We start from the raw sequence: 25401 nt of genomic DNA on the forward strand, positions 1-25401 counted from the left end.
ATCATGATTCATTGCCTACTGAAAGCACGCAGCTAGCCTTAAGTAGCCTTAAGCTACTTCTCACCACAGTCCTGTGAACCAGGCAGTGCTATCTCCTGTTTGCATTTGGGAAACTGATGCCCATGGAGGTTAAATGACTAACACACAGTCTCACACCACGTAGAAGGAGTCAAAGTATGAAAGCAATTCTGTAGCTTAGAGCACAGTTGTCTTTCTAATTCCTATTGAGCATAATGATTACAAATCTCAAACAAGCCCTCAACATGGCCCTGTAATTCTACTCCGTTTTCCTTGTAAATTCTCTTTCCTACTTTTTGAAATTACTCTTTAATATCTTCTCTACCTTCAAATCTTCCACACCAATGTGTCATAATTTGCTAGAAAATATTAGAAACCATTGGAGGGAACATACCTCTATATTCTCATCATCTTATATACAAATCATTATAGTACCCATTTTCTCTGTCTTCCCTCCTATTACGATAGGAATGTCCCCATCAAAGACAGTTCTTCCATTTGTCTCTGGATTCCAACACCTCTCACTTTTATTCATTCAGTCAATCCCTCTTTCTTCTCCAATATCAATAGCTCCCTTTCTACCTGATCATTCAATTTAGTAGCCAAACGTGACTCCAGTCTCTCCTGTTTTAAAAATCCTCCCTTTGACACCCAAATCGCTCTCTAGCTACTTGCTTATTTCTGTGTTCCCATGCTCAGCAAAACTTATTTCAAGAGTTGTCCACTCTACCACTTCTTCAATCCAATGCAATATGGCTTCTGTGCCTTTTATTCCACAGAACATTGTCTTGTCAAGTTCTCAATGGTCTCTATGTTGTCAAATCCAGGGGTTACCTTTCTAGCCTCATCTCACTTGATCTCTCATCATCAGTCTATCCAACTGATCGCTTTTTTTGTGGGACAAGTTTTGGGGGAAAGATCATTCCACTTTTAGATACTTTGAGGGCTCAGTACAATATAGGAAGTAGAAAACGTTTGCCTTTGTTAGTATAAGTGGAGTCACCTAAGGTGAATGTGTGGAGTGAGAAGAGAAAAGGGAAAGGGCTGAACCCTAGGGAACAGGCAGAGGCAGGTGGAATCTACAAAGGAGCCAGAGGAGGGGTGGTTGCTGGGGCAGGAGATGCCAAGGAGGAAAAGAGTGGTCGGCAGAAACACAGACCACAGAAATATGAAGTAAATAAGGCCTGGAAAGAGTGTATTGTATTTGGCAATTAGTAGTTCATCAGTCACCGCTTAAAAATAATTTCAGGATGCTGACAGAGGCTAACTGTATTGAGGCCTGATTGTATTGAGTAGAAGGGGAAGCCAGGAAGTGTAGACATTTCTTATGAGAAGCTTGGCTGTGAATGGAAGAATAGTAAGCAGGAGAAGCATCTAGAGAAGACAAAGCATTGAGGGAGGGTTTTGAAAAAAAAATCAGGTTATATCTGAGCTTGTTCAGAGACTGCAGAGAAAAAGGTTTACCCAATGTCACACCATTTATGCTAGAACTGAAAGCAGAATTTATTTTGTCTCCCCCATTAATTGAGATAATATATATGTAAGTGTTTTAAAGACTATGAAGTATGATGAGAATTTAATATGGTATTTTCATTTCCTCTGTATCATAACTACTTACCAGGAAGTAAGTGCATTACATTTTTTAAACTATATAACATTCCCTTCATCTCATTTCCCACCAAAAGAACCTCACTGTTATTCATTCAGCAGTTTTTAAAATGATTGAACTGGTATGAATGGCCTTTTGTGTGCTTCCTTGTGAGGGATTTATGAAGTAGGTGTTGGCCAACCTGCATGTTTCTGTTCACCTGTTCTGAGATGACAACTGGATGGGTTATATAACTATGTAGCCCTGACGAATACCAAATGCTCAGCTCCTTCTTCATGGGGATGCCTCTTTCTGATTAAAAAAATGAGCAGTATAACTCCTGTCGAAGAAAAACTTGAGATATTTTAGATTCTAGGCCTCCTAAGTCTAAGATCTCCTTCAAAACTCTGGAAGGACAAAATTTATTCTTCCTGCCAGCCATCTAAACAGACATTGGCTTATAAACCCAAGATGTTCCACAATGTTTTGGATATGAATCTTAATCATTTTTTCTCAGTCTGACAGAAGGTAAAAGTTTAACCATCTGAAATTTAATTCTGTGGACTCAAGGGCAGAAATCAACGACCTGATATTCAGAAGCCTATGTTAATAATTCATTGCATTTTTCTCTCCTCCTAATATGCTTCTATAATTTATAAAGTAGAGTCACGGGGCTCTTGCTTCTCAATACTCTTTTAGATCATATGCTCTTAAATGAAAGAATAGTTCCCAACGTCTATGATGTGTATGGTACACACAGATCGGATTAGGAAGTCTCTCCAGCTTGAGTCTTCTTGTGGATAAGAATTTGTAGCCATTTATAATCATACTCATTACACCTTAGAAAGGATTATACTCAAGGGCAAATCATATCTTCCATGAACATTGCTCCTGTTTAATGCAGTGTCTCTTGCATGCATGGAATGACTGTCACTCAGAAGGTCTCATGGTCTGAGGACAGACTTGACCTGGAGGTATACCTTTATTTTTATGACCCTGTGTGTAGCGGTAAGTCTCCTTAGTCTAGACTGCCTACTCTTTGTGTGAGGCAAGGTTTTTCTTCTCTCTTTTCTTCTCTCTTACCTCTCTTCTTGGTTCTCCTCTGAATCGTCATTTCCCCCCCAAGAACAAAAAATGCTTATGCTACTTTTGTTTCTCCAGAACCCATATTTTCTCAGTTCGCCCACATATGTTGCCCGAGCAACTCTTATTGAAAATGTTTTCCCTTTGGACACAAATTGACCTGGGTTTGAATCGTGAGTGCTTTGGGCCAGATATTTAGTCTCTCAATAACTAACTTTTGTCATTTGTAAAGCTGGAATAACACTATATACTTTATAACATTTGTGGGAGAGGGAAATACAATATATGGAAAAAAGTATATAACAAGTTCTTGATAAATAGTAGTTGTAATATTAAATTGGTTAAATTTTCTTTCCTTCCTATAAAATACTACTTATTTAATCATCTATTCCTTTGGGGTGTCTCTATCAGATAGATATCAACAATAAGGATGGCAAACAAATGAATATTTCTTGTAGATGTGATTTATTTAGGGGCCAACAGAGGCTGCAAAGTAAAATGGAAAGAGTGCATGGCTAGAGAGGTAGGAAGATCTTGATTCTGGCCTTGCTAGTTCTCCTGTTAACTAGAAGTGTGACCATGTATATGATTATCCATGCATGCAAAACTATAAGCTATCAGGAAGATTGCATTTATCATTGATGAAAAAGTAATATCAGATCCTTTACACATTTTAAATTTCATACAAACCTCAAGTACATTGACTTTGATTCAATTAAGCAAATATCTACTGAATAACCATTATGGGCTGTGCCTGACAATGCGAGGGATAATAAATGGAGGATGCATATGCATACATTCTTATTGAGGACTGCTATTGGTTAGATGTGTCCTTCCCTCAAATTCATACGTTGAAGTCTTAACCTCCCAGTACATCAGAATGTGACCTTATCTGAAGACAGGGTTTCTACAGAGACAGTCTAGTTAAAATTAGGTCATTAGGGTGGACCTGAATGCAGTATGACTGGTGTCCTTATAAGAAGAGGAAATTTGGACACGGACACACACAGAGGGAAGGCAACATGAAAATATGGGGAGAAGACAGCCATCTCCAAGCCAAGGAGAGAGGCATAGAACAGATGCTCCCCTCAGAGCTCTCAACCCAACCCTGCTGACACGTGCTGACATCTCGGACTTCCAGCCTCAGGAACTGTGAGACAATATATTCCTGTAGTTTATGCTATCCAGTTTGCGGTGCTGTGTTATGGCAGCCCCAGCAAATTCATACAAGGACCAATTATGTGCTAGTGACTGGGAAAGTAACACTGAACCAGACACTGTTTTTTCTCTCAGGGGAAGAAGTTAGGTAAAGAAGCAGATAATTCAGCCCTGGATGATAAGCAGGGTGCCATGAGAGGCTACTGAAGAATACTTGAGCAATACCAAAGAATTTGTCTTAAAGGGTCCCCTTTAAGGAAGGAAACCCTGAGCCACATTTTGAAGTAAGAGTTACCCAGGCTAAAAATGAGTGCAAGAAGGTATTGTTCTGGGCAGAGAACAGTGTGCGCAAAGACATGGATTTGTGAGCAAGCGAGGCACCAATTGTAAGACTATAATAATTCAACACAGCCAGAGTTTAAAAGAGGTGAAAGGTGAAGCTGAAGAGGTGGGCAGGGTCCAGATCAGTAGAGGAAGTCTCCACAGAGCGAGGAAGTCTCCACAGAGCAAGGAAGTCTCCACAGAGCAAGTAGAAAGACCAGGGTCTTAGGGAATGAGTCTTTCTTGAACAGGGAATCAGGAGGAGATAGGCTATGTTAGGTAGGAGGGAAATCACACAAAACATGAAGGTATGTATTTGGCAGTGAGGGTTCTGGTCTTGGAAAAACAGGTCCTCTTGAGAAGTCGTGCGGAGGAGGTAGAAAAGTAAGGAGAAGGAAGATAAAGAGGTCCCTCAAAGGACCAGAAGTACGACAACCCAGGAGGGCTTGGAGGGCAGGGCCCATATCCTGTTCAGTGTCTGCAATCTAACAGGGGCTCTATATACATTTGCTGAGTGAACGAAGAGGGGAATGATGAAACAGTGTGGTTTTAGTGAATTAAGCGGGAACTTCTAAGTCAAAGCAGTTTAGTTTTAAAATCTAGGTGCTGCTGGGGAATTTTAAAAACTTTTTGAGTCTCATTATCTTCATTATTGGTATGGGGGTACTAATACTTACTGATAGGGATATGGTGAGAATTACATGGGATAATTTATATGAAACTAAATAAGACTTAAAAATGCCATCTGATCAATATTTATTGAGAAGCTACTTTACACCAGGCACTGTGCTAGGCTTTAGGAATACAAAGATAAATAAGACCCACTCTCTGTCTCTAAGGATCTCACTTTCTAGGGTGGAAGGCCGACATCTGAACAGATAACATAATTGCAATGAAATATAATAAGGCCTACCTTAGGGCTAAGAAAAGGATGCCAGGAGTGCACAGAGAAGGGGCAGTCATGCAAGCCAGATGACAGAATGGCATTAGGGAATACTTCCTGGAGGAAGTGACGCTTAAGCTCAATCATGAACAATGCTGCACAGTGAGGTGAAGGAAGAGAAAGGAATTCCAAACAGAGGGAATAACAGGCTTCCTCTGCAGCTGTGTTTTTCTCGTTCCTATGCCTGTACAGTTACCTTGCTGAAAATATACTCCAGTCTGACTGATAAGAGCAAAAACACCCTCTTTGCTCTTGTCAGACTCCTGAAGGCTGGATCTTGCTCTGAATTTCCTCAGCTATTGGCTGGGTTCTCTGTAAACCAAACAGGCTTTCAGGAACCTTGCTGGAGCCACCTGCCTGATTCCTTACTCGCTTTCTCCTTTCTGCCTTTCCTTCCTCCTTCCTCCTTTCATTAAACATTTACTGTGTCTACATGTGTAAGCCAGGGGTTGTACCTGGAGATATAGAGGATCAAAGCATATTTCTAACTCTCAAATCATATTTCTAAATCAAGTGCAAGGTAGCAGCAAATGATGGCCTATTGACTAGATCTTCCTGTTTTTTTGTAAATAAAGTTATATTTGAACACACCCATTTATTTGTGTATTGTCTATGGTCACTTTCATGATACAAGAGAAGTGTTGAATAGTTGCAACAGAGACCATATGTCTTTCAAAACCTAAAATATTTACTATCCGGCCCTTTATAGAAACAAGTTTGCTGAGTCCTGTTCTAGTGTTTGTGTGGGGCGGAGGTGGTGGGGTAGCTGGACAAGTAAACTGGTGATACGGCGCAGCAAGGTGGGGAAGAAGGGCTCCTAACCCATACGTGGAAGGTCAGGGAAGAAGTGACAGGTAAAAGAAGTGACAACTAGACTAAGAACTAAGGGTAAAAGGAATTAAAAGGGGAAGGAAGATCATTCTCAGCAGAGACAACAGCATGTGCAAAGGCCAGGCAATGAAAGAAAAAAGCAGTTCTAGACAACAGTAAAGAGAGGAAATGATAACAGATGAGGCTGGAAAATAAGTTGGGTCAGGAAGGTCATAAAGGTCATTTCCTGAATACGAAAGCCATATTAAGAATTGTGTAAATATAATGTCCCTTAGGGAATTGAGAATCATTGAAAGATTTTAAGTAGAGTAGTGCTAAAGCAAATGTGTGCTTTAGAAAGATCACCTTGGAGTAATCACTGCAGTAACATTTAACACTTGTTGGACATTTATTCTATGCTAGGTCTGTGCTAAATGTGTGGTACACGTACGTGTATATGGAAATATTTACTGAGTAGCTATATGGTATTGGATGCCAGGTAGAAAGAGGTGAAGAGTAGGGGCAGCTACAGATCTGTGAGAACCAATGATCTCCCCGATGGATGGACAAGTTGAGCACCACCCACCTTTAGAGGCAGGAGGAGGATTAGGAGAATAGGAGTGACTGGAAAGGTCAGTGTAATGTCACAGAGCCCAAACAAACTTCAGTGAGAGAATAAATACCAATAGGGAACAGACAGTGAGAATCAGACATTGAAAGAGGTCAAAGAGAAATGAAGTGAGAAAAGAAAGGGGTGGAGGTGGTAATTTATCAAGAAACAGGTTACAGCTGACTTAAAAGAGAACAAACTGGGTGGAAGGGCTGGGACGCAGGCTGGGTTACAGAAGTAAAGGACGTGAACTGGAAATGAGACAACGGAGGTCATTGCCACTGTTTGAGGAATCTGTCCATTTCTCAAGCAATGAAAAATGATTGTGGCTGGATTTCTTAAAATTAGTCTGTAATTCAGCAGTTTCAGCAAGTTTTTAAATCCATGAAGTAAATTCCTCATCCCAGAGATCTGGTCATTTGATTCAATACTGGAGATCATATTATGCATGTATGCAATATGGTACATGACTAAATTAAAGGCCATTTCATGTGAGGATTAGTTAGGGATGGTAGCTATAGTACTGAATTATTAGAAAATGGGGCAGCATATTTTAATGCTTAAATATGTAATCAGAGTAACTTGCAGGTGGAAGAAAAGGCTCTTTTGTCCTTCATGTCACCAGATTAGAATTGTGGCTACTGTTTTTTCTGAAGGCCATTCATCCTTCTCAGATGGCCATGCCCGCACATGCCCTCATTTCTGAGTTTTCTGCCGCACAAGCAATCTTCCAAGGCTAATGAGAGCTACAAGAACAATTAATAGCTCTGCCAGCACCAGTATCATACCCTGCATTTTTAAAGAGCTCAAAATATTAAATAACAAGTCCAAAGAACATTTCTCCTGGACCTCTCATTACACTGATTCTACAGGTGAGTAAACCGAATCATACAGAAGTGAGACAGTGGGCGCGAGAAGTCTTACTTCAGTTCTCTCTCACGCCACTGCGAGGCTGTTGCCTGTTATACTTGTAATTAAGCTGTTGTCTAGATAAAGAATGACTCCCTCCTGGCTTTGACTGTTGGTTACCAACAGATTTTAAATGCCAGTTGTTGAAAAAAAAAGATTTTTTTTTCAGAAGTGGGTGTGTAACTACTGGCCTAAATGAGTTTAGAAAATTATAGCTGCACTTTCAATATAAAGCCACCTACTCAACTCAGAGCCTAGCCTGTTTCAGAAGGAAGGCGTAGGGAGTGTGACAGGTATATTTCTCTTACGCCTTTAAATCTCAGTAATTTTATAACATTTTCTTAAACAATATTTGAAACAGGAAAACATCATGGGGGTTATTAGTCTTACCCTTAGGGACAATTTATTTTTCTGCTTCAAAAGTTTAACTTCTTACTTGGATCATGATATGCTGCTAAGATACTCAAAAGGTCATTTTTATCAGGTCAACTGCAAATGGGGCTCTTATTACAGAAAAGTTATTTACAAGAGGAGAAAAGAAGTAAGTCTATTAGCATGTAAAATGTACCACAAAAATGAAAAAAAGTTCCAATTAAATACTAAAAGATCAATCTTGTTCAAATCTTTGGTTCAAATGGATGACTTCCTAGAGCTCTGTGACTCCACTTCAATGTCTAATAGGCAGTACTCACTTTGACCTTCACTAAATTCTTTATGAATACTACCTACCCAAGTGTACAAAAATGCTAATTCACGTAGGGCTCCAGGTATTATTTCTGTATCTTACTCTGTGCACATTTTGAACATTTTAACAGTGGTCAAAGCACCCCAAGTCAACCTAGACGGCAACTGCTAGAAAACACAGGAGATGCTAAAAAAAATAAGTTGGTATAATTTCATTCTTCCCCCCTTTTGATTAGAGTTTAAAAATATGACTGTTAGCTAGAACATGGTGAGGCTATGAGTCAGTTTTCCAAGTAATATAAACTTCTTAATACAGTCTTTGGACTACAAATCTACCATAACACTGCCAGTGTTTTGATGTTATTGGTATCTTTATTTTCCATTACTCCATGCTATGATAGATTTTACCTCTTCCATTGCCTACTGTAATTTGCTTCTGAAAAAACAATTGCTGGTAAGTAATATGCTGAAGGATGGTGATTATACAAAAGGATGAGGGGCAAGACCCCCATGATATAGTGTGTGCATACACGTGTGTGTGTGTGTGTGTGAGCACATGAAGGAATGTGTATGCATTGTGTATATAAATAATATATGTCTGAGAGAAATACTGTAAGCTGCTTGAGGTCGAAGACAATATATTGTTTACTGTTATATCCCTAGTAATTAACACTGTCCTTAGCATATTGAAAATGTTTAAGGAGTGTTTGTTGCATGAATGAAAGAAGGGTACTAATGCTCTATGTTCCCACTGGCAAAACAAGGCTTCCAGTTTAAAAATGAGGCCAGAGGTCCATCTACAATAATCTGCTGTGCATCCAGTTTTTATGGGGAGATTTCTATGTATACAACATTATGCTAGGAGTGTGAGAAAGGCAAGGAAATTGAATACACAGAACTTGGACTTGAAGAGCTTCCAGTCTAGTTGGGGAGACAAGATATATACAAGTGAAAACTTAACTCCTAATTCTAGAGAGTGAATCATGGCATGCCAAATGTTATTTTTCATGCCAAATACAACCACTATATGAGATCAGAGAAAAGAGAGGCTGCTAAGGACTGGAGTCCTTGAGAAAAGCTATACAAACTAGGTAGAAATTGAGTTAGATCTTAGAGGATAAAAGACAGAGGGGAAGGAAAGGAAATAGCTGTGAGGGTTGAGGGAGAGTACAAATGAGCAGTCATCAAGACAAGAATGGATATTAATGGTTTGAGACAAATTTTAGGAAGCAGTCATCAGACTAGGAAAAGACATGATGATAGAAACATATATAATAAGAAAGTAAATCATCATGGGCATTTTGTACAATAATCACTTCATACTTAAACTCCTTAGTGAAAAGTAAAAAGGTAATGTTGAAACAGACACATTCTATATGTGGCAAAGTTGGGGAAAACAGGTGGGATGTCAGAGGACCATGGTGGCATTCCCAGAGGCTAGTGAGTAGCAGGTAGACATGCCTAACTAGATGGGAGCTGATGATATATGACATCAGAGGGAATGAACAGGTAGATGGGGCTTGGATAAGTCTTTAGACAAAGGGTTTCTGTGTTGAAGTTTCAGACTTTTGATTGCAACATAGATCTGACTTTCCCAAAGTCTTAGGTGACCGGATGTACTTTTGTAGCTATTCTTTGTACCAATTTCCATTTATCTGACATTTTTAAGGCTACATAAATGTCAATACTGTGTACAAAACTATTCTGCAAACCATGACCAGTTACATAAAGAAAAAGTTTGGAATTCTGACTTTCAGATATTTAAAAAAAATTGACACATCAATAAAATCAAGAATAAGTATTAAGAGCCCAAAGGAGAAGCAATTATTGATAAATATTTTAAAATAAATGGGGGTCTTTCTTTTCTAACCATGCCTAGAAATTGATGTAAGAAATTTTTCTTAAAGTTAATCACAGCCATGTGGATAAATCATCCATATATTGTGTTTATGTGTAAGAGTACATAGAACAGAGTTAACAAAAAATATTTGTAAAGCTTTCAGTAAATACTTTGAAAGTTACTTATATGAACCCTTTGAAACTCATATTCATGAATGGAATATTGATTAAATGAAAGATTAACTCTTGAGAATGTTTCCTAAATAAAATATATCAATGCATGGATGTACAATGATATTTCAACCAACATTAATTATATCCTTTTGATGTCTCTACTGTCTTGTTCTAAAAAGCTAATAAGACCTGCACTACATCATAGTTAACAGGAGTGTGGTGCTTGTTGCTTAGGCAACAGGATGAATAAATGCAGGTCAGAATGTGCTTCAAGAAAAACAAAAGCTAGAATATGATACCGAGTGCAGATTAAGCAAGTCCAACAGATTTTTTCACCACATTAATGAAATCTATTTCTTAAAGTTGGCTGATCATATTAGTGCACTTTAACTAAGTTCATAATTAAATAAATTAGATTATGGAGACCAATAAATAATTTTTATAGAGATAGAAATTGATTTTTTTATGATACAAGTAGCAAATAAGTGGTGTACAGCAGCATGTAAAGCGATGATTCATAACACTTTTATGATTTGCTTCATTTTCATAATTAACTCTGAATGATAACTCAAATTTTTAAAGTTAATTCTGTTTCATGTAGAAAGTATTTGACTATTCTGAATTAACCATGTTTTCTTAATTTCTGAAAAATTATATACAATATTGGAATTTAAAAAATAAAGACAATATTCTATGGAGAAGATCAGACGTTGGTTTTGTCACATATGTCCAGGATTTTTTGCCTCCTGGATATATTTTGGAGTGCTTATACATATTTCATTCATGAATGTTTTTTCCGATCTCCAAATGCTTATTGGAAACATGTTTGATTAACTTTTGCACTGGGCTTTCAAAAAGGGATTATATTTACTCAAAAGTCTTTAACATTCAGAGGAAAGTTATGCTGAATTAAAATTTTCCAAGCAGACAATCCAGAGAATCCAAAGACCTACCTAACTTCTCATGGGACCAGAATAAATTTGGACACAGGTTTGAGGAGTGGGAATGAGAGTCTTATTTCAAGTAGAGATAAGGAGAAAGAATAAAGACTTATCCAAATGCGCAGTAAATATAACGACAATGAGAAGACTTTCATTCTACTCGATGGTTCCTCTAATTCTTAGTGTCACCTGCTTAGTGTCCTAAGTCTGTCCTAATTCTGCTCAGTCTGTCCTAAGACTCTTATAGCAATTGAAGCAATTTCACTTTTCCCCTATTTTAATACCCAAAATATCTGTCTAATCTGTGACAGTATTCTTAAACACGAGAAAAATAACAGTAGCTGCAGGTCTCGTTATAAAAACAGCTTCATAGAGAGTTCTATGGATACAATTATATAGAGCTCATCTGTCTTACTACATTTATGCAGCTTTAAAAGAAAAAGCTCATGGGGCACACATTTTTGGAGAAGCAGCAGAAGTTTAACAGTCTGAATAATTTTCAAATCTACAATCGTCAAGTTTGGAGAAAATAATCTCTAATGGAAATAAAAAGACATGCTTAGCTCTCAGTACTGTGTTATCAATTTTGTTACTAATAGGCTTCAGGTGTCAGCCCCAGCATTTTATTTAGAAATAGCTATTAATTGTTTCTGCAAGCCATTTTGTGCTACATGCCTATGTTATGTAGCTCTGTCTAAATTTAGGGATAAGTAATATGTGTGATGGGACCTTAAAAGCAAAGAAAGCTAATAAGGACTGTGACGTAGCTTAACAAGGGAAACTGATAAGCACGGGGGGAGGTATGTGAATGATCAGAAGGCTGTATTATGGGTCTGCACGTTCCCCCTCCTCCTTTCTCACCTATATTCGTCGCAGTGGGAAGTTTGCACATACCAGGTTTAGATTGCAGGCAGACCAGTATTCAGAAGTACATGAATGTACTTAGTCCATCAGCCTCTCTTTCTAGATATTGACAGTTAATTGATGGAACTGTTTGTTTTCTACATAAAGTAATAAACAATACCTCATTGCTCTTCAATCAGCATGTGAAGTAAGTGAAAGCTGTCTATAATAGAACGTTTGAATCAGTTTGCTAACGAACTAAAGGTCATCCACACAATTTAAACTGCTTATTGAACAATTATCAGGAAAAAAAAAAGATCTTCACACCGTAAACATAACAAATTGTCTAATTAATTACTGAATGCTGATGTGCAAATGAAATAATATGTGTTAGGAATCTAGAATTAACTGAAGAGTTCTATAATCTAACTGGGTATTCTGAGATTACAAATCTATAAAAATCACACAAAGAATGACAGGGAGAATATAAATGCTAATCTTCTTTCACTGCCTATAAATAGTACTCTCACCGGTTCATTCATATAATACACATAGATCTCATTTTTCAGCAAGTGCCTATATGTTACACAGTAAGTTCAGTCCTAAGGGCATCCGATTTTCTAATGCGGTTACGTATATAAAATTGACCGGTTTTGGTGCAAATCAGGCTGCCTCTGAGCCGTGTAAGACACATAAGAAGCAAAGACAGACAAAAGGCAGCTCCATGGCCACAGAGAGCGTCTTACCATAAACTGCACATTGTCAAATCCATTAGCCATCAGGTGGTTCTCGTACTGAGGTAGCCCAATGCTTTCCAACCATTGTCCCACTGTTTGGACAGGGCATCTGGGTCCTGTAAGAGGATGAAGAGGGAAGCGTTTAAGCAGGGAGTAGCCGTCCACGGGGTAATAGCGGTAGTCCTGGGCTGAGAGGTGGCATTGCCACATCATGCTCCTGGGAAAGTTGCTATCAAAGGAGCCCGCCAGCTTGACAGATTAATGTTCTCAGCGAGAGAGCAAAGTCAGAAGTAAAACATAGTTTGCCAGGCAGGCTGTGGAGTATGACTTGATCCTAGCTCCACATTTCTTACATATTAATCTTTACTACCGACCAGTACGTCACACAGCCCCCAAAACCAGGCAGCAGAAGAAGGCATATCAAGCTGTCAGCTTAGGCTGGTCTGCGTTCTATGTGATTGTTGGAGTACTCCACAGTGAGCGATGCACGGCCAGCAGCCGGGATTCTTTTTATCAAGTACTCCTACACGCATCAGTATGCAGCTCCACGCTCCGTGCTCCCCCTCGCTCGCTCCCCTTCATTACCCAGCCCAGGCTACACCTCGCATTTTCAATAATAGCCATCAGATAAGGCAGATTTTTTTTGTCTGCAAGCTGTAAGCCTGCTGCTGCTGCTTCCTCCTACACACCCATCCAACCGTCAATCTTGAATGATGAGAGCAGTCAAAACAAATGCAGAAAATAGCAAGATTCAAAAGCAAACCAAAGTGCTTAAATCTGAATTGAATCTTCATACTGGTTATACGTTACAGAGCTATTTGTTGTGGAATTTTACGTTTCAAAAGAAACACCAGGAAATGCAAAGCTTTAACTATAGCTTATAGGGGAGCTCCCGACAGGTTCCCGTTTTGCTCTTCTTTCCTTCCCTCCCCTTTCTTTTTTTAAAAATGCAGCACAGATGAATGTTTCTGAACTAAAGCTTTACAGTGTTTGGAGAACAATTATTCTCTTTCTGTACCTTGCTGTATCAAAATGAACCACTCTGAGGTATTTTTTTTCTTCTTGAATTGCTGCAAAATACAGAAACTGCATCGCAATCTTGAAGTCAAGATAATTCATTTCTCGTTTGCGAGGCTTCTTCCAAATAAAAATATTATTAGGCACAAGAAATCCTTTTCCTCTCTGATATTTATAACCCAGTCTACCAGGGTTGACATTCTAAATTAGCTACAGAGGTAACATTACTGGGTAGAATTTTTTTAATAAAGAAGAAGAGCCCTAACCAAAAATAATTTAAGAATAACAGATGTAAATGTGTGAGTTTTACTGAATGGCAGACAGACTAATTTATTTAATAATTGAGAGAAACCAGAGATTAATAATAGAACCCACAGGAGTAGATCATGGAACGAATAGACGCTTACTTAAGATTGAGAGAGGACTTGCAGAGAGGTTAGTCTACCCTCTCTCTTAATGCAGGAATCTCTTGTCACAGTGTGCCTGGAAGAATATCATCCAGTTTAGGCTTGAATGCTGCCTGTAACAGAGCTCTTACTACTTATCCAGAAGCCTCCATTTATTAGAAAGGTATTTTACTTCCTGGCTGACTCCTACTCACTCAATCCAGCTCTGCCTTTGGAGTCACACAGACTGGGAACACTGCCTTCAACACATAAAGTGTTTTAAAAATTAAAGATAACTCTCATCCCCCCAGAACAGTCCTGGCACATAGTAAGTGCTCAGCAAATATTTATTGAATAAATGAAACATGACTTTCCTTCTTTCCCCAAATCTTATCTTTCTCTGTTTCCTTTCTCTTTTGAAGAACATTGTCACCCTCCCTAGCACACAGACATTAAACTGCAGAACACCTTGCACTCCCCCTCTCATGGCTGACATCAGTTCCCAAGTTCCACTCATCCCTCATCGTAGTATCTCTTGCATCCATTTCTTTGATTCAAATTCCTCTTTCATATTTATGGAACTGACATCTAGTGTGATTTTGTTCTCTTCGTTCAGGCCCACCTGGTGTAATACAACTATGGCCTCCGTGTTCGTCTTCTTACCTCTGATTTTTTAAAATCTAGTTTATACGTGGCTGTCACAATAATCTCTTTAAGACAGTTTTGATTATCACTCCTTATTTCAAAACTCTGGCATGGTTTCAGTTGGCTTCAAAATAAACTCCCAACTCCTCTGATGACATTTTGGGGTCTTCATGATTACTACAAATCCTCTAATTTTATTTCCATTCCCCCAGTGCTCCAAGCACGTGGGATTACTGGCTTGTCTTTAATGGCAGCCTGTAATATCCTTGGGTTTCTTTTGTTATGTCCCCACATTTATGCCTCTTCTTTGGCTTTGGATCAGATGATATCTCCTTTATGAAACCCTTTCTAGTTCCCCTAACAGGAATGTTTTAAGTGGCATTTACAGACCATCTATTATAACAAATATTTTTTATCTAACATTATAGTTATTTGTAAATAAGATGTATTTCTTGAATGTAGGAATATGTCTTGCTAATATTAAAAGTAGTAAGGATTCTTTATGCATCTGCTAAACCAAATAATGTAATTTTCATTTCACAATCCAAACTATATAAAATCTTCCTAGTTTCAGATTTAAATTTTTTAAAGTCTATCCCAAGTCTCTGAATTTTTTATTTAAAAGAAGATATCTAGGTTTTTAAATAGAAACGATTGGGTTCTAGATCTCTTAAGAAGGTCAAAAAGTTTGTAGCAGTTTAGGAATCTGTTTTAAGGAATTCAGGTTGCTCAATATTACCTATATGAGAGGTTGATAGCAAGACACTATTTGTCCTTGGCCAGCTCTAAAGCTGGTACATGGTGGAGTTAAAGGTAGGCGCCAATTACAGCCTCTCCTAGGGTCACATCCACATTGTTTCTACTGATCATTTTAAGCTATGAGTAGGTGGATAAGCTACACAAAGATCGAGCAAACATGACAATAATTTTTTGGTTTGGTAAAGCATATGCTGATTGGCCAGCTCCTCAAATCTCATCTCCTAAGATGCAAACCCGGGACCAAGTACCTAGAATAGTGCTACACACATTCTAGGCATTAAATTGCCTTTGTTCAATGAATGAAACATGACATTGGAAATGCCTTTCATGAGATTTTCATTTCTTAAAAGAAAGAGAAAGAGAAGGAGACAGAGAGAGAGTGAGAGTGAGAATGAGAGTATGAGAGAGAGAGAGAGAGAGAGAGAGAGAGACCTTATTTCAAGTTCCAGGCTGCTGTACAGAAACAGCTCAGAGAAAATACTGGTTACTAATCACTTTACAAATCTTTATATAGACTGACTGAATTTTATTCTTTTAACTATTCAATCATTCAGTTTCAACTCAGTAATTCTGCTATGTTGGCGAAAGGTTTTAATGCAGTGGGGAAGTGAATTGGGAGAAACTGGGGTAGGGGGAGGTGGTGAGGGAGAGGAAGGAAGAAGAATGAGACCTTGAATCATGCTGTTTCTGGTTTTGTTAAAGTATTTTCTCAGGAGCCAAACCACTGAAAGAACCCTTGCTTGGGTCTGAAGATCACTTTTTAAATAGTGTTTACATATATTTCTTACTTTACTTGCAATACTTTCTTGGAGTCTTAAAATTCTTAAGCATGACATCACATTATTGGGCAGGCCTCTTTATTTAACTAGAACTTCTTTAAGTTCCAAAAGGGAGATAAGAGGAGGGAAAGAAGAACTAACAGTTGTTACTCAGGGCTACTATGTTCCAGGCAGTGTGGTGTGGATTATGAGCCCCACTTACAGATAAGGAAACTGAAGTTCAGTGTATGTGATGAAACCAGGAATTTCTTTTGCATAGTCTTTTAAATAATAATTCTGGGGGTTCCACTTCCAGAAGGGCAAGGTGAGGAGCTCCATGGACCTTCTCCCCAGCCAAACAAACATAACTGGAAAAAATTGTATAAAAAACCAAAACAAAACCACCATTTAAAGTCTCTGGAAATTGTCCTAAGAACATACAGAGGATGAAGAAAGATTTATTCAAGAAAATCTACTAAAACTTGGTAAGAACAGAGGGAGTCTATGGCACTTGAGCCATGACTTATTCCCTCCCACCCTTCCTTCCCTAGCTCAGCTTGAAAGAAGCTCCACTCTGGGTGGGTGTGCCCAAGAGGATGGGCTCCTCTCTCCTCAGAGCCCATCCAAGAGATATGGTATCTTATCTAAAGGGGCAGGCCAGCAGCATTTCTAATACCCTCCAACTCCAAGTTATAGAAGTTAAATTCCTGGTGAACACAGCTGAGAGGTCAAGTGCTCCCTTTGTCCATGCAGCCTCTATTCACAAAGTGGAGGCTCTATCCTACTTGTGGGAGGCCAAGAATAGTGAGGCCCTGATTGCCCTCATTCCAGCTTGCTTGTAGGGCTGAGGTTGCATGTCTAGAAAGGCAGGCTGAGATGAGAAGACCAGGGGCTACCATCCCTGCCCAGTGTCCAGAGCAGTGGCTCAAAGATTTTGCCAAAGTGTCCTTAAATACAGACAGCTCTATCTCAAGGAACTGATTTTATTTGAAATAGAGTATGAGGAAGTTCAAGCTTAAGGTGATTATTAAAAACAGTGGAGATTTTGGGGTAAGCGATTAAAAGGAGGCATTAGGACAACAAGCTAAAGCTAAATGGTAGCCAGATAGTTTTAGAGAACAAGGGAAAGACATAGTTAAGAAGTGCCCACTTGGGGTAAGCCCAAACTTCAAAGACTGGCCTCAAAAACTACTCCTGCCCAAATGGAATTGGACCAACTCTGGAGCAATTTGTATATAAGGGAATTGTCAAAAACAAGAGAGCATCCAGCTGGCAATTAGGGAAAGCTAATACCTGAGTGTGATACCAAATGAGTCAGACAGCTTAACAGAAAGATTAGGGAAAGATATAAAGAGGACTCTGCTATAATCATTATCATCCCCGGATGACTATGCACATGGTCAAGGCTCTACCCATGAATGAATAAATACCATGTAATATATCCATAAAATGGAATATTATTTGGCAATAAAAAGAAATAAAATGCTGATAGATACTACGACATGGATAAATCTTGAAAACATGCTAAGTGAAAGAAGTCAGTCACAAAATACCATATATTTTATGATTCCATTTATATGAAATATCCATAATAGGTAAATCTATAGAAACAAAATAGATTAGTGGTTGCCTCGCTATAGGGATGGGGAATTGGGAGTAAAAGGGGAATGACTGTTGATGGATATGGTGTTTCTTTTTAGGGTGATAAAAATGTTTTAAAATTCACTGTGGTGATCATTGTACAACTCTGAATATACTACAAACTACTGAATTATACACTTTGGGTGAATTGAATGATATGTAAATTATATCTGTATAATTTACAGTTATTGAATAATAATAATAAAATAAAAACAATATAACAGTTCTTAAATTTTCTATAAATTTATAACACCACAAACCACATACATAATTGCATATCAAAATACAGTTATTGTTTTATGTATTAGTATTTTTAGTGCTCTATTTTTTTTTTCTTTTTCTGTTTTTCTTGGTTACTCCTTCCCCCAGTCCCTCCAAACCATCCGTATCATCCATTCTCTCATCAAGGTAATTCATGTTAACAAACTAGTATGTATGTTCACATGTATTTATCCATTGCCGAATCACACACACACACACACACACACACACACACACCTCACAGTTACGTACAAATATATATGCATATATATATATATATATATATACACACACACACACACACACACACACACACACACACACATGCATGAGAAGTATATGTAGGAGTATTTTTTTTTTGTGTGTGTGCGGTATGCGGGCCTCTCACTGCCGTGGCCTCTCCCGCCGTGGAGCACAGGCTCCGGACGCGCAGGCCCAGCAGCCACGGCCCATGGGCCCAGCCGCTCCGTGGCACATGGGATCCTCCCGGACCGGGGCACGAACCCATATCCCCTGCATCGGCAGGCGGACTCCCAACCACTGCGCCACCAGGGAAGCCCTGTAGGAGTATTTTCGGATATTGTTTCTTCAAAATAGAATCTTACCACATGTTTCTGAACTCTACTTTCCTCATTTGACAAAGCTTTATGAAATTCTAACAAGTAAATAAGCTCTAATTTGTTCTTTTAAATAGCTGCATAATAGTCCACACTGTGGATACACAATATTTTATTCAGTTCTTTGCCTGATATCTCTAGGCTCAACTTTTCATTTTCTTTTTTAAAAGTTCGTATTTTGAGATAATTGTATATTCACGCAGTTATACGACACAATAAGAAAGATATTCTGTATAGACTCACCCAGTTTTCCCCAATGGTAACATCTTGTACAACTGTAGTATATCACAAGCAGATAGTTGGCATTGATAAAATCCATTATTATTCATATTTCACCAGTTTTACATGCACTCATTTGTCTGTGTGTGTATATGTTTAGTTCTATGCAATTTTATCACGTGTAGATTGTGTGACCATCACTATAGTCAAGATAAAGACAGTATCACTACAAGGAATCCTTCTGCTATCTTTTCATAGCCATGGCCATCTCTCTCCCTGTCCACTCTTTAACCTCTGGCAACTATAAATCTGTTCTCCATCTCTATCATTTTGTCATTTCAAGAATATTATATGAATGGAATCATACAGTATATAACCTTTGGGATTGGCTTTTTTTCATTTGGCATGATTCCCTTGAAATCCATACAAATTATTCTGTTTGTCAATAGGTCATTCCTTTGTCCTGCTGAGGACTATTCCATGGTATGGGTGTACAATAGCTTGTTTAATGATTCAGCCATTGAAGGACATCTGAGTTGGTTCCAGTTTTTGGCTCTTATGAATAAAGCTGTTATAAACATTTTTGTATAGGTTTTTTATGTGAAAATAAGTTTACATTTCTCTGGGATAAATGACCTATAGCTAGCACCACACTTAACCATGAAAGACTGAATGCTTTCTTGCTATGTTCAGGAAACAAGGTAAGGATGTCCACTCTCACCACTTCTATCTAACATTGTATTGGAGGTTCTATAGCACAATAAATCACGAAAAATAAATAAAATGCATACAGGTTGGAAAGGAAGAAGTAAAACTGTTTATGTTCACATATGACATGATTATCTGTATATAAAATCTCACGAGATTCACATAAAAGCTACAGAATAAATGAGATTAGCAAGATCAGTAGGATGTAAGGTCAATAAGATATAAGAGATAAGGAATACAAGATCAATATTGAACATCATTTGTATTTCTATATACTAACAATAAACAATCAGAACTTGAAATAAAAAAAATCACAATTTACAATAGCATCAAAAACATGAAATTCTAAGGAATGAACTGTCAAAAGATGTGCCAGACTTGTACACTTAAAATTACAAAGCATTGCTGAAAGAAATCATATAGGACCTAAATAAATGGAAAGGTATACTGTGTTCATGAATTGGAGGACTCAAAATTGTTAACATGTTAGTTCTTCCCAAATCTACTTGTACATTCAATGTAATCCTAATAAAAATCCCAGGAGGAGTTTTGTTTTTTGTTTTTTTTGGTGGAAATTGTCAAGCTTCTCCTAAAATTCATACAGAAATGCGAAGAATGAACAAAATAACTTTGAAAAAGAATAATAAAGTTAGAGAAGGTCAGTTCTTGACTCCAAGACTTACTATAAAGCTATGGTCATCAAGACAGTGGTGTATTGATTTAATACAGACATGCAGATCAATAGAACAGAATAAAGGGTTTAGAAATTGACATCATATAGAAGATCAATTTATTTTTGACAAAGGTGAAAAGGCAATTCTATGGAGAAAGGAGAGACTTTTCAATGAATAATGCTGGAACAGTTAGAGATACATATGCAGAAAAATAGATTTCAATTCATATCTCATACCATATATAAAAATTAGCTAAAAATCATAGGCCTAAATATAAAATCTAAAACTATAAAACTTTTAGAAGAAAATTTAGGAAACTAATTTAGGAAAAATCTTGAACTTGGGTTAGGCAACAAAAGCACAATTGTAAAAGAAAAAATGATCATTAGGATTCATGAAAAATTTTTTTAAAATTCCGCTCTTTGAAAGACACTGTTACAAGAATGAAAAGGCAAACTGCTGACTGGAAGAAAACATTTGCAAATTGCATGTGATAACAGACTTGTATTCAGAATATATAAAGAACTGTCAAAACTCAGTAATAAGGAAACAAACCAATTTTTATAATGGGCAAAAGATCTGAACAGAGATTCCACCAGAGAAGACATATGGATGGCAAATATGTGTGTGAAAAGATGTTCAGCATCATTAGACATTAGGAAAGTGCAAACCTATAATGAAAACCATAATGTGATACCACTTACTAGAAGGCCTAAAATTTAAAAAAGCTGACCACACCAAGTGTTGACAATGATATGAATCAACTGGAACTCTCAGACACTGCTGGTGGGAATGTATAATGGCACAACCACTTTGGGAAATAGTTTGATAGTTTCTTAGAAAGTCAAATATACCTCTTCTACATGGCCCAGCTATTCTACTGTTGGGTATTTACCTAAGATAAATAAAAGCATATGCTGTGCAGAGATTTGAATACGAATGTTTATAGCAGCCTTATTTGTAATAGCCTACAACTGGAAACAGCCTAAAAGTCCATCAACAGGTGAATAAACAAACTGTAGTATACCAGCACAATGTAATAATACTCAGCAATAAAAAGGAACAAATAGTTGATGCATTCATCACACGGAATAAATGTCAAAATAATTTTGCAGAGTAAAAGAAACCAGACCCTCCAGAACAGTGTAGATTCTGTATGATTCCATTTACATAAAATTCTAGAGAAAGCAAACTTATCTATACTGACAGAATATAGATCAGTGACTACCTGGGGGTGGAAAGAAGGGGCGTGAAAGGGATTATGAAGGAACATGAGGAAACTGTTGGAGGTGATGGATATTTATTGTCTTGAGTGTGGAGATGGTTTCACAGGTGTATCTAATTGTTAAACATCATACTGTACACTTTAAATATGTGCAGTTTATTGTAGTTCAATTATACTTCAATAAACCTAGTTTTAAAAGTTTTTCAAAAGTAGGAAAAGGAAATAAAGAATGATAGGAGAAGAAAGTGACTCATCTTAAACAAAATTGTCAAGGAATGCCTCTCTGAAAACGTGAAATTTGAACAGAGGCTGGAATGTAGTGAAGGAACAAGCTGTTCTCGTATTTAGGAAAAGAGAATTTGAGGCAGTGGGAAGAGTAAGTTCAAAGGCCAATATCCTACCCTATGTGGTAAGGGCCTGATGATACTAACTCACTTTTGACATGTTCATAACTATTCTCATTGTATATTGTGTAGCTATTGAAGGCCTAGGCCACTGAAATGAATGTATGCTTACTCCAGGGTATGGTCTGGAAACTGTTATCACTGTATTAAATTAAATCCATGAGACCAGTTTAGGTCTCTAAAATTAATTTTTTCTTTTAAAAGTAGAAGGCAATTCATATTCTGATTAATTTCAGATAATTTCTTAATTAGGTCCTAGTTAATTGGGGAGGGGGTAGGATACTTCTTTTGATACTTTATTAAGTCCTTCAGCATTGACTGATTTCTTCAACAAATATTTATAAAGTACCTCTTGTTCCTAGCATTTTGCTAGGCAGTGGGGATATAGCTTTGAACATCCCTGCACATATGTAACTTATAGGCCAGTGGAGAAAACTGGTTTACTACTTAGAAAATGTCAATTGAAATTAGAGGAATTAAAACCTAGAAACATGACTTCTTACTGTGAGTGTATAGAGAGGAGAATGAATTAGAGAAAACAGCTTAAGTGACTCCAGGTTCCATGAGCAAAAGAGAAACACTATCTGTTTCAATGAGGTGCCCCTAGGGTGAAATTGATGAAACAGTTAAGATGGGTTAAATGATTTGGCAGAGGAGACTGTTATCAAATTTGTTAAACAGGAAAATGACATTTAGGAAGGGATAGAGGAGAGCCCCGGGACAAAAGTTAAAAAAAGAAACTGGCTAATCCCTAAAAAACGTAATAAATAGCTGTTTATCCTAGCACCAAGGTAACTGACATTAGGCAAATACTTTTCAAAGAATGTGAGTTTTTCCAGTGATCTAAACTATATATAAAGCAAGGGAGCTAATATTTATTACAGGTCAGGCCTTTTAAATATTATCTCATTATGCAAAATGATAGCAAACCTGCATTTACTACGGTCAGGTTCTAAATGGTCTACATGTATTAACTCATATTATTTTCATGACAACCCTGTGAAGAACTATTGTTATCATCTCTTTTATAGGGCAGAAAAATAAAATACAGAAAGGTCATATGTTGTTTAAGCTTGCACAGCTGGACCTAGAACCCTGGTAGCCTGGCTCTAGAGCCTAAGCTTTTAGCTACTACTCTATCCTGCTTCTCTGTTTCAGATGCACAGGGTACGAACCTTGCCCTTTTACAGGAGGGAGAATGTTTACCCAGACACATACCAGCAGGTTTGTTTTAAAAACGGTTTCCCAGTTGTTCTGTTAATTCTCCTTCCCAGCCTTCATCTTACATTTATGATTCTTGGCTTGTGAAGTACAAAGCAATGAGAAGAAGCCGGAAGGAATACTGAAGGGTGGGAGAAGGGTGAATCCTATCACTTGGATATTTTTATTTCACCCTAACAATGGGCTTTTCTGTGCTTCTGAGAGACTGCAGCTTCCGTATTGTTTCCACATGGGTGGTCAGCCTCTTCAGACTGAAATGCGTGGATGCCTGTGCTGTGTGTCTAGGAAGATGCTGCCTCCGTGAGAGGTAGTACAGCACGGTGGTTAAGGGCCCAGACTCTGGAGCGGGTTTGCCTGGGTTTGAATCTTGGCTCTTCTCTATTATGTAAATATTTGCTTTTTCTATTCTTGAGATGGAGCATGTAGCAATATAAAGAGTACCTTTCTAGTGGGCAAGTTTCTGGGGCTTAGTTCCTCTTCAGTAAAGTGTGGGTGACACCTTACCCCACCTATCTTATGGTTTTGTTTGAAGCTAAAATTAAATAACATATGTGAAAAACCACTTTGAGCTATAAAGAGCTATTCAAATGCTAGGGCTGTATAATTATCTCTACTGTCAGTAGAATATATACTTGTGTTGTTCATTCAGTCTCTCAATCAGTGTCATCAGTGCTTTTCCTTGCCCAGTTCTTTTTGTTTCAAACAGACAAAAATGCATGGGGCAAGCAGTATGGACAAATAACAGAGGAAAGCTCATGGTACTGTGAAGTGATCAGAATCCCAAGCCCCATGATGTCATTAAGGGCTTTGTCTTGTCTAACATGCACCAATAGCCAGGTCTTTCGCATCAAGCGGTCTGCTCTTCACATTCATTTAAAGTAAAAAGAGAATAAAGGCGGGGGGGGCAAGGAATGGCAAGAAAGGATAATTCTTATTCCTAGCTTCATAGTTAACAAATGGGTCTATTAAGTTATTTATTCCGTCATATTTAAAATAAAAACTGGTCATTTTTTAAGAGACTGGTAAAAGAGCCCACTAAACTTCTTAAGAAGCCAATGTCCACATTTGGGAGAGAAATTTGCACATTTAACAAATAACTATAGCGTTGGTTTCTATGTGAGCCTGCTCTTCTGTCTTTTATATCTTGTAATACAGCTGTAGGAGCTTGGAGTGAACAGTGCCAATTCCTATAAGATAGTGTAACAAAGATCCTAACGATTTTATTCTTAACTAAAAAGTATCAATATCTCATTTTTCCAATCCTAAATATCCTCTGAGCTGAGAACTATAAACTACATATTTATTTTCCTAATGGAGAAAAATTGACAATGAAAATTAGCAGGAAGAGAGATGATGCAATAAGAAAAATGCTTCTTCCACTGATAAAAGGACAGCCATTCTGAAATGCAAAAACAGAAATGCAAAGCAGAGGTAGCAGACAACAGAAGAAGCTAAAGGATTAGTTATTTCAGGAAATGTGGAATGCTGTGGGTCAACAGAGTTCTGGATCATAAAGCCAAGATTCAAACAGGAAAGTTCCCCAAAATCATGCTTTGGTGTTTAAATGCTAAGGGAAGTCAGGAGCTCAGATTCAATTTTCCCTAAGGCCTTGAATTTATTTTGAACTAAAAACTTCATGGAGCACTTAAGAAATACCAGCCTTTACAAAACAGATCTGACAACTTCTGCTCTGGGGTATGGTCTAAAATAGGAAATGAAATTTAAGCCTAAAATGCTAAAATCTTCTGGCAGACAACAAAAAATATATATAGGCCATACCTGATCAGAAAAAAAAATGTAATTCCTTTGATTTCATTCTCACTTTCCCTTCTTTAAGGCTTACTAGCAAACGTTTGAATCTTCTCTGAGAAGCTGTATACAGCCTTAAGTCATTGAGGGCCTCCTACGTGCCAGTCATTGTTTTAGGACCAGGGAGGAAAAGGAACTTGTTCTGCCCTCAAGGATCTTATAGTCTAGTGGGGAGAAAATTACCATGCAGGATGATGAATGCTATAATGGAGACGTGTACAAGATACTTAAAATGTAGAAGGAAGGCAAGGATGCTTAAATTGGCTTGAGTAGAGAGTTTACAGAAGAGTCCATTTGATCTGTGACTCGAAGATTTAATAGGAGTTTGAGAGGCAAATAAAAAGATGACTGTGATAGTTAATTTATGTGTCAACTTGACTGAGCTAAGAGCTACCAAGA

At 37.7% G+C, this 25401-nt stretch overlaps 1 protein-coding gene across 19 annotated transcripts in view; it reads right to left on the reverse strand.

Annotated features, from left to right (window-relative positions):
• Nucleotides 1-25401, reverse strand: part of ANKS1B (ankyrin repeat and sterile alpha motif domain containing 1B) — a gene marked incomplete at both ends in the record, with an annotated part of 1147860 nt that overhangs the window by 403372 nt on the left and 719087 nt on the right. For 10 of the 19 annotated variants that reach the window (XM_079714768.1, XM_079714767.1, XM_079714766.1 and 7 more), the window contains one exon: nucleotides 12668-12871. In XM_079714768.1, the coding sequence (XP_079570894.1) occupies nucleotides 12668-12871 (204 nt within the window). Of the gene's footprint in view, nucleotides 1-12667; nucleotides 12872-25401 lie in introns of those variants that run through there. The other 9 variants (XM_079714776.1, XM_079714773.1, XM_079714775.1 and 6 more) reach the window with 2 other exon arrangements.

Source organism: Hyperoodon ampullatus (assembly GCF_949752795.1).
Source record: "Hyperoodon ampullatus genome assembly, chromosome: 11".
NCBI lineage: Eukaryota > Metazoa > Chordata > Mammalia > Artiodactyla > Ziphiidae > Hyperoodon > Hyperoodon ampullatus.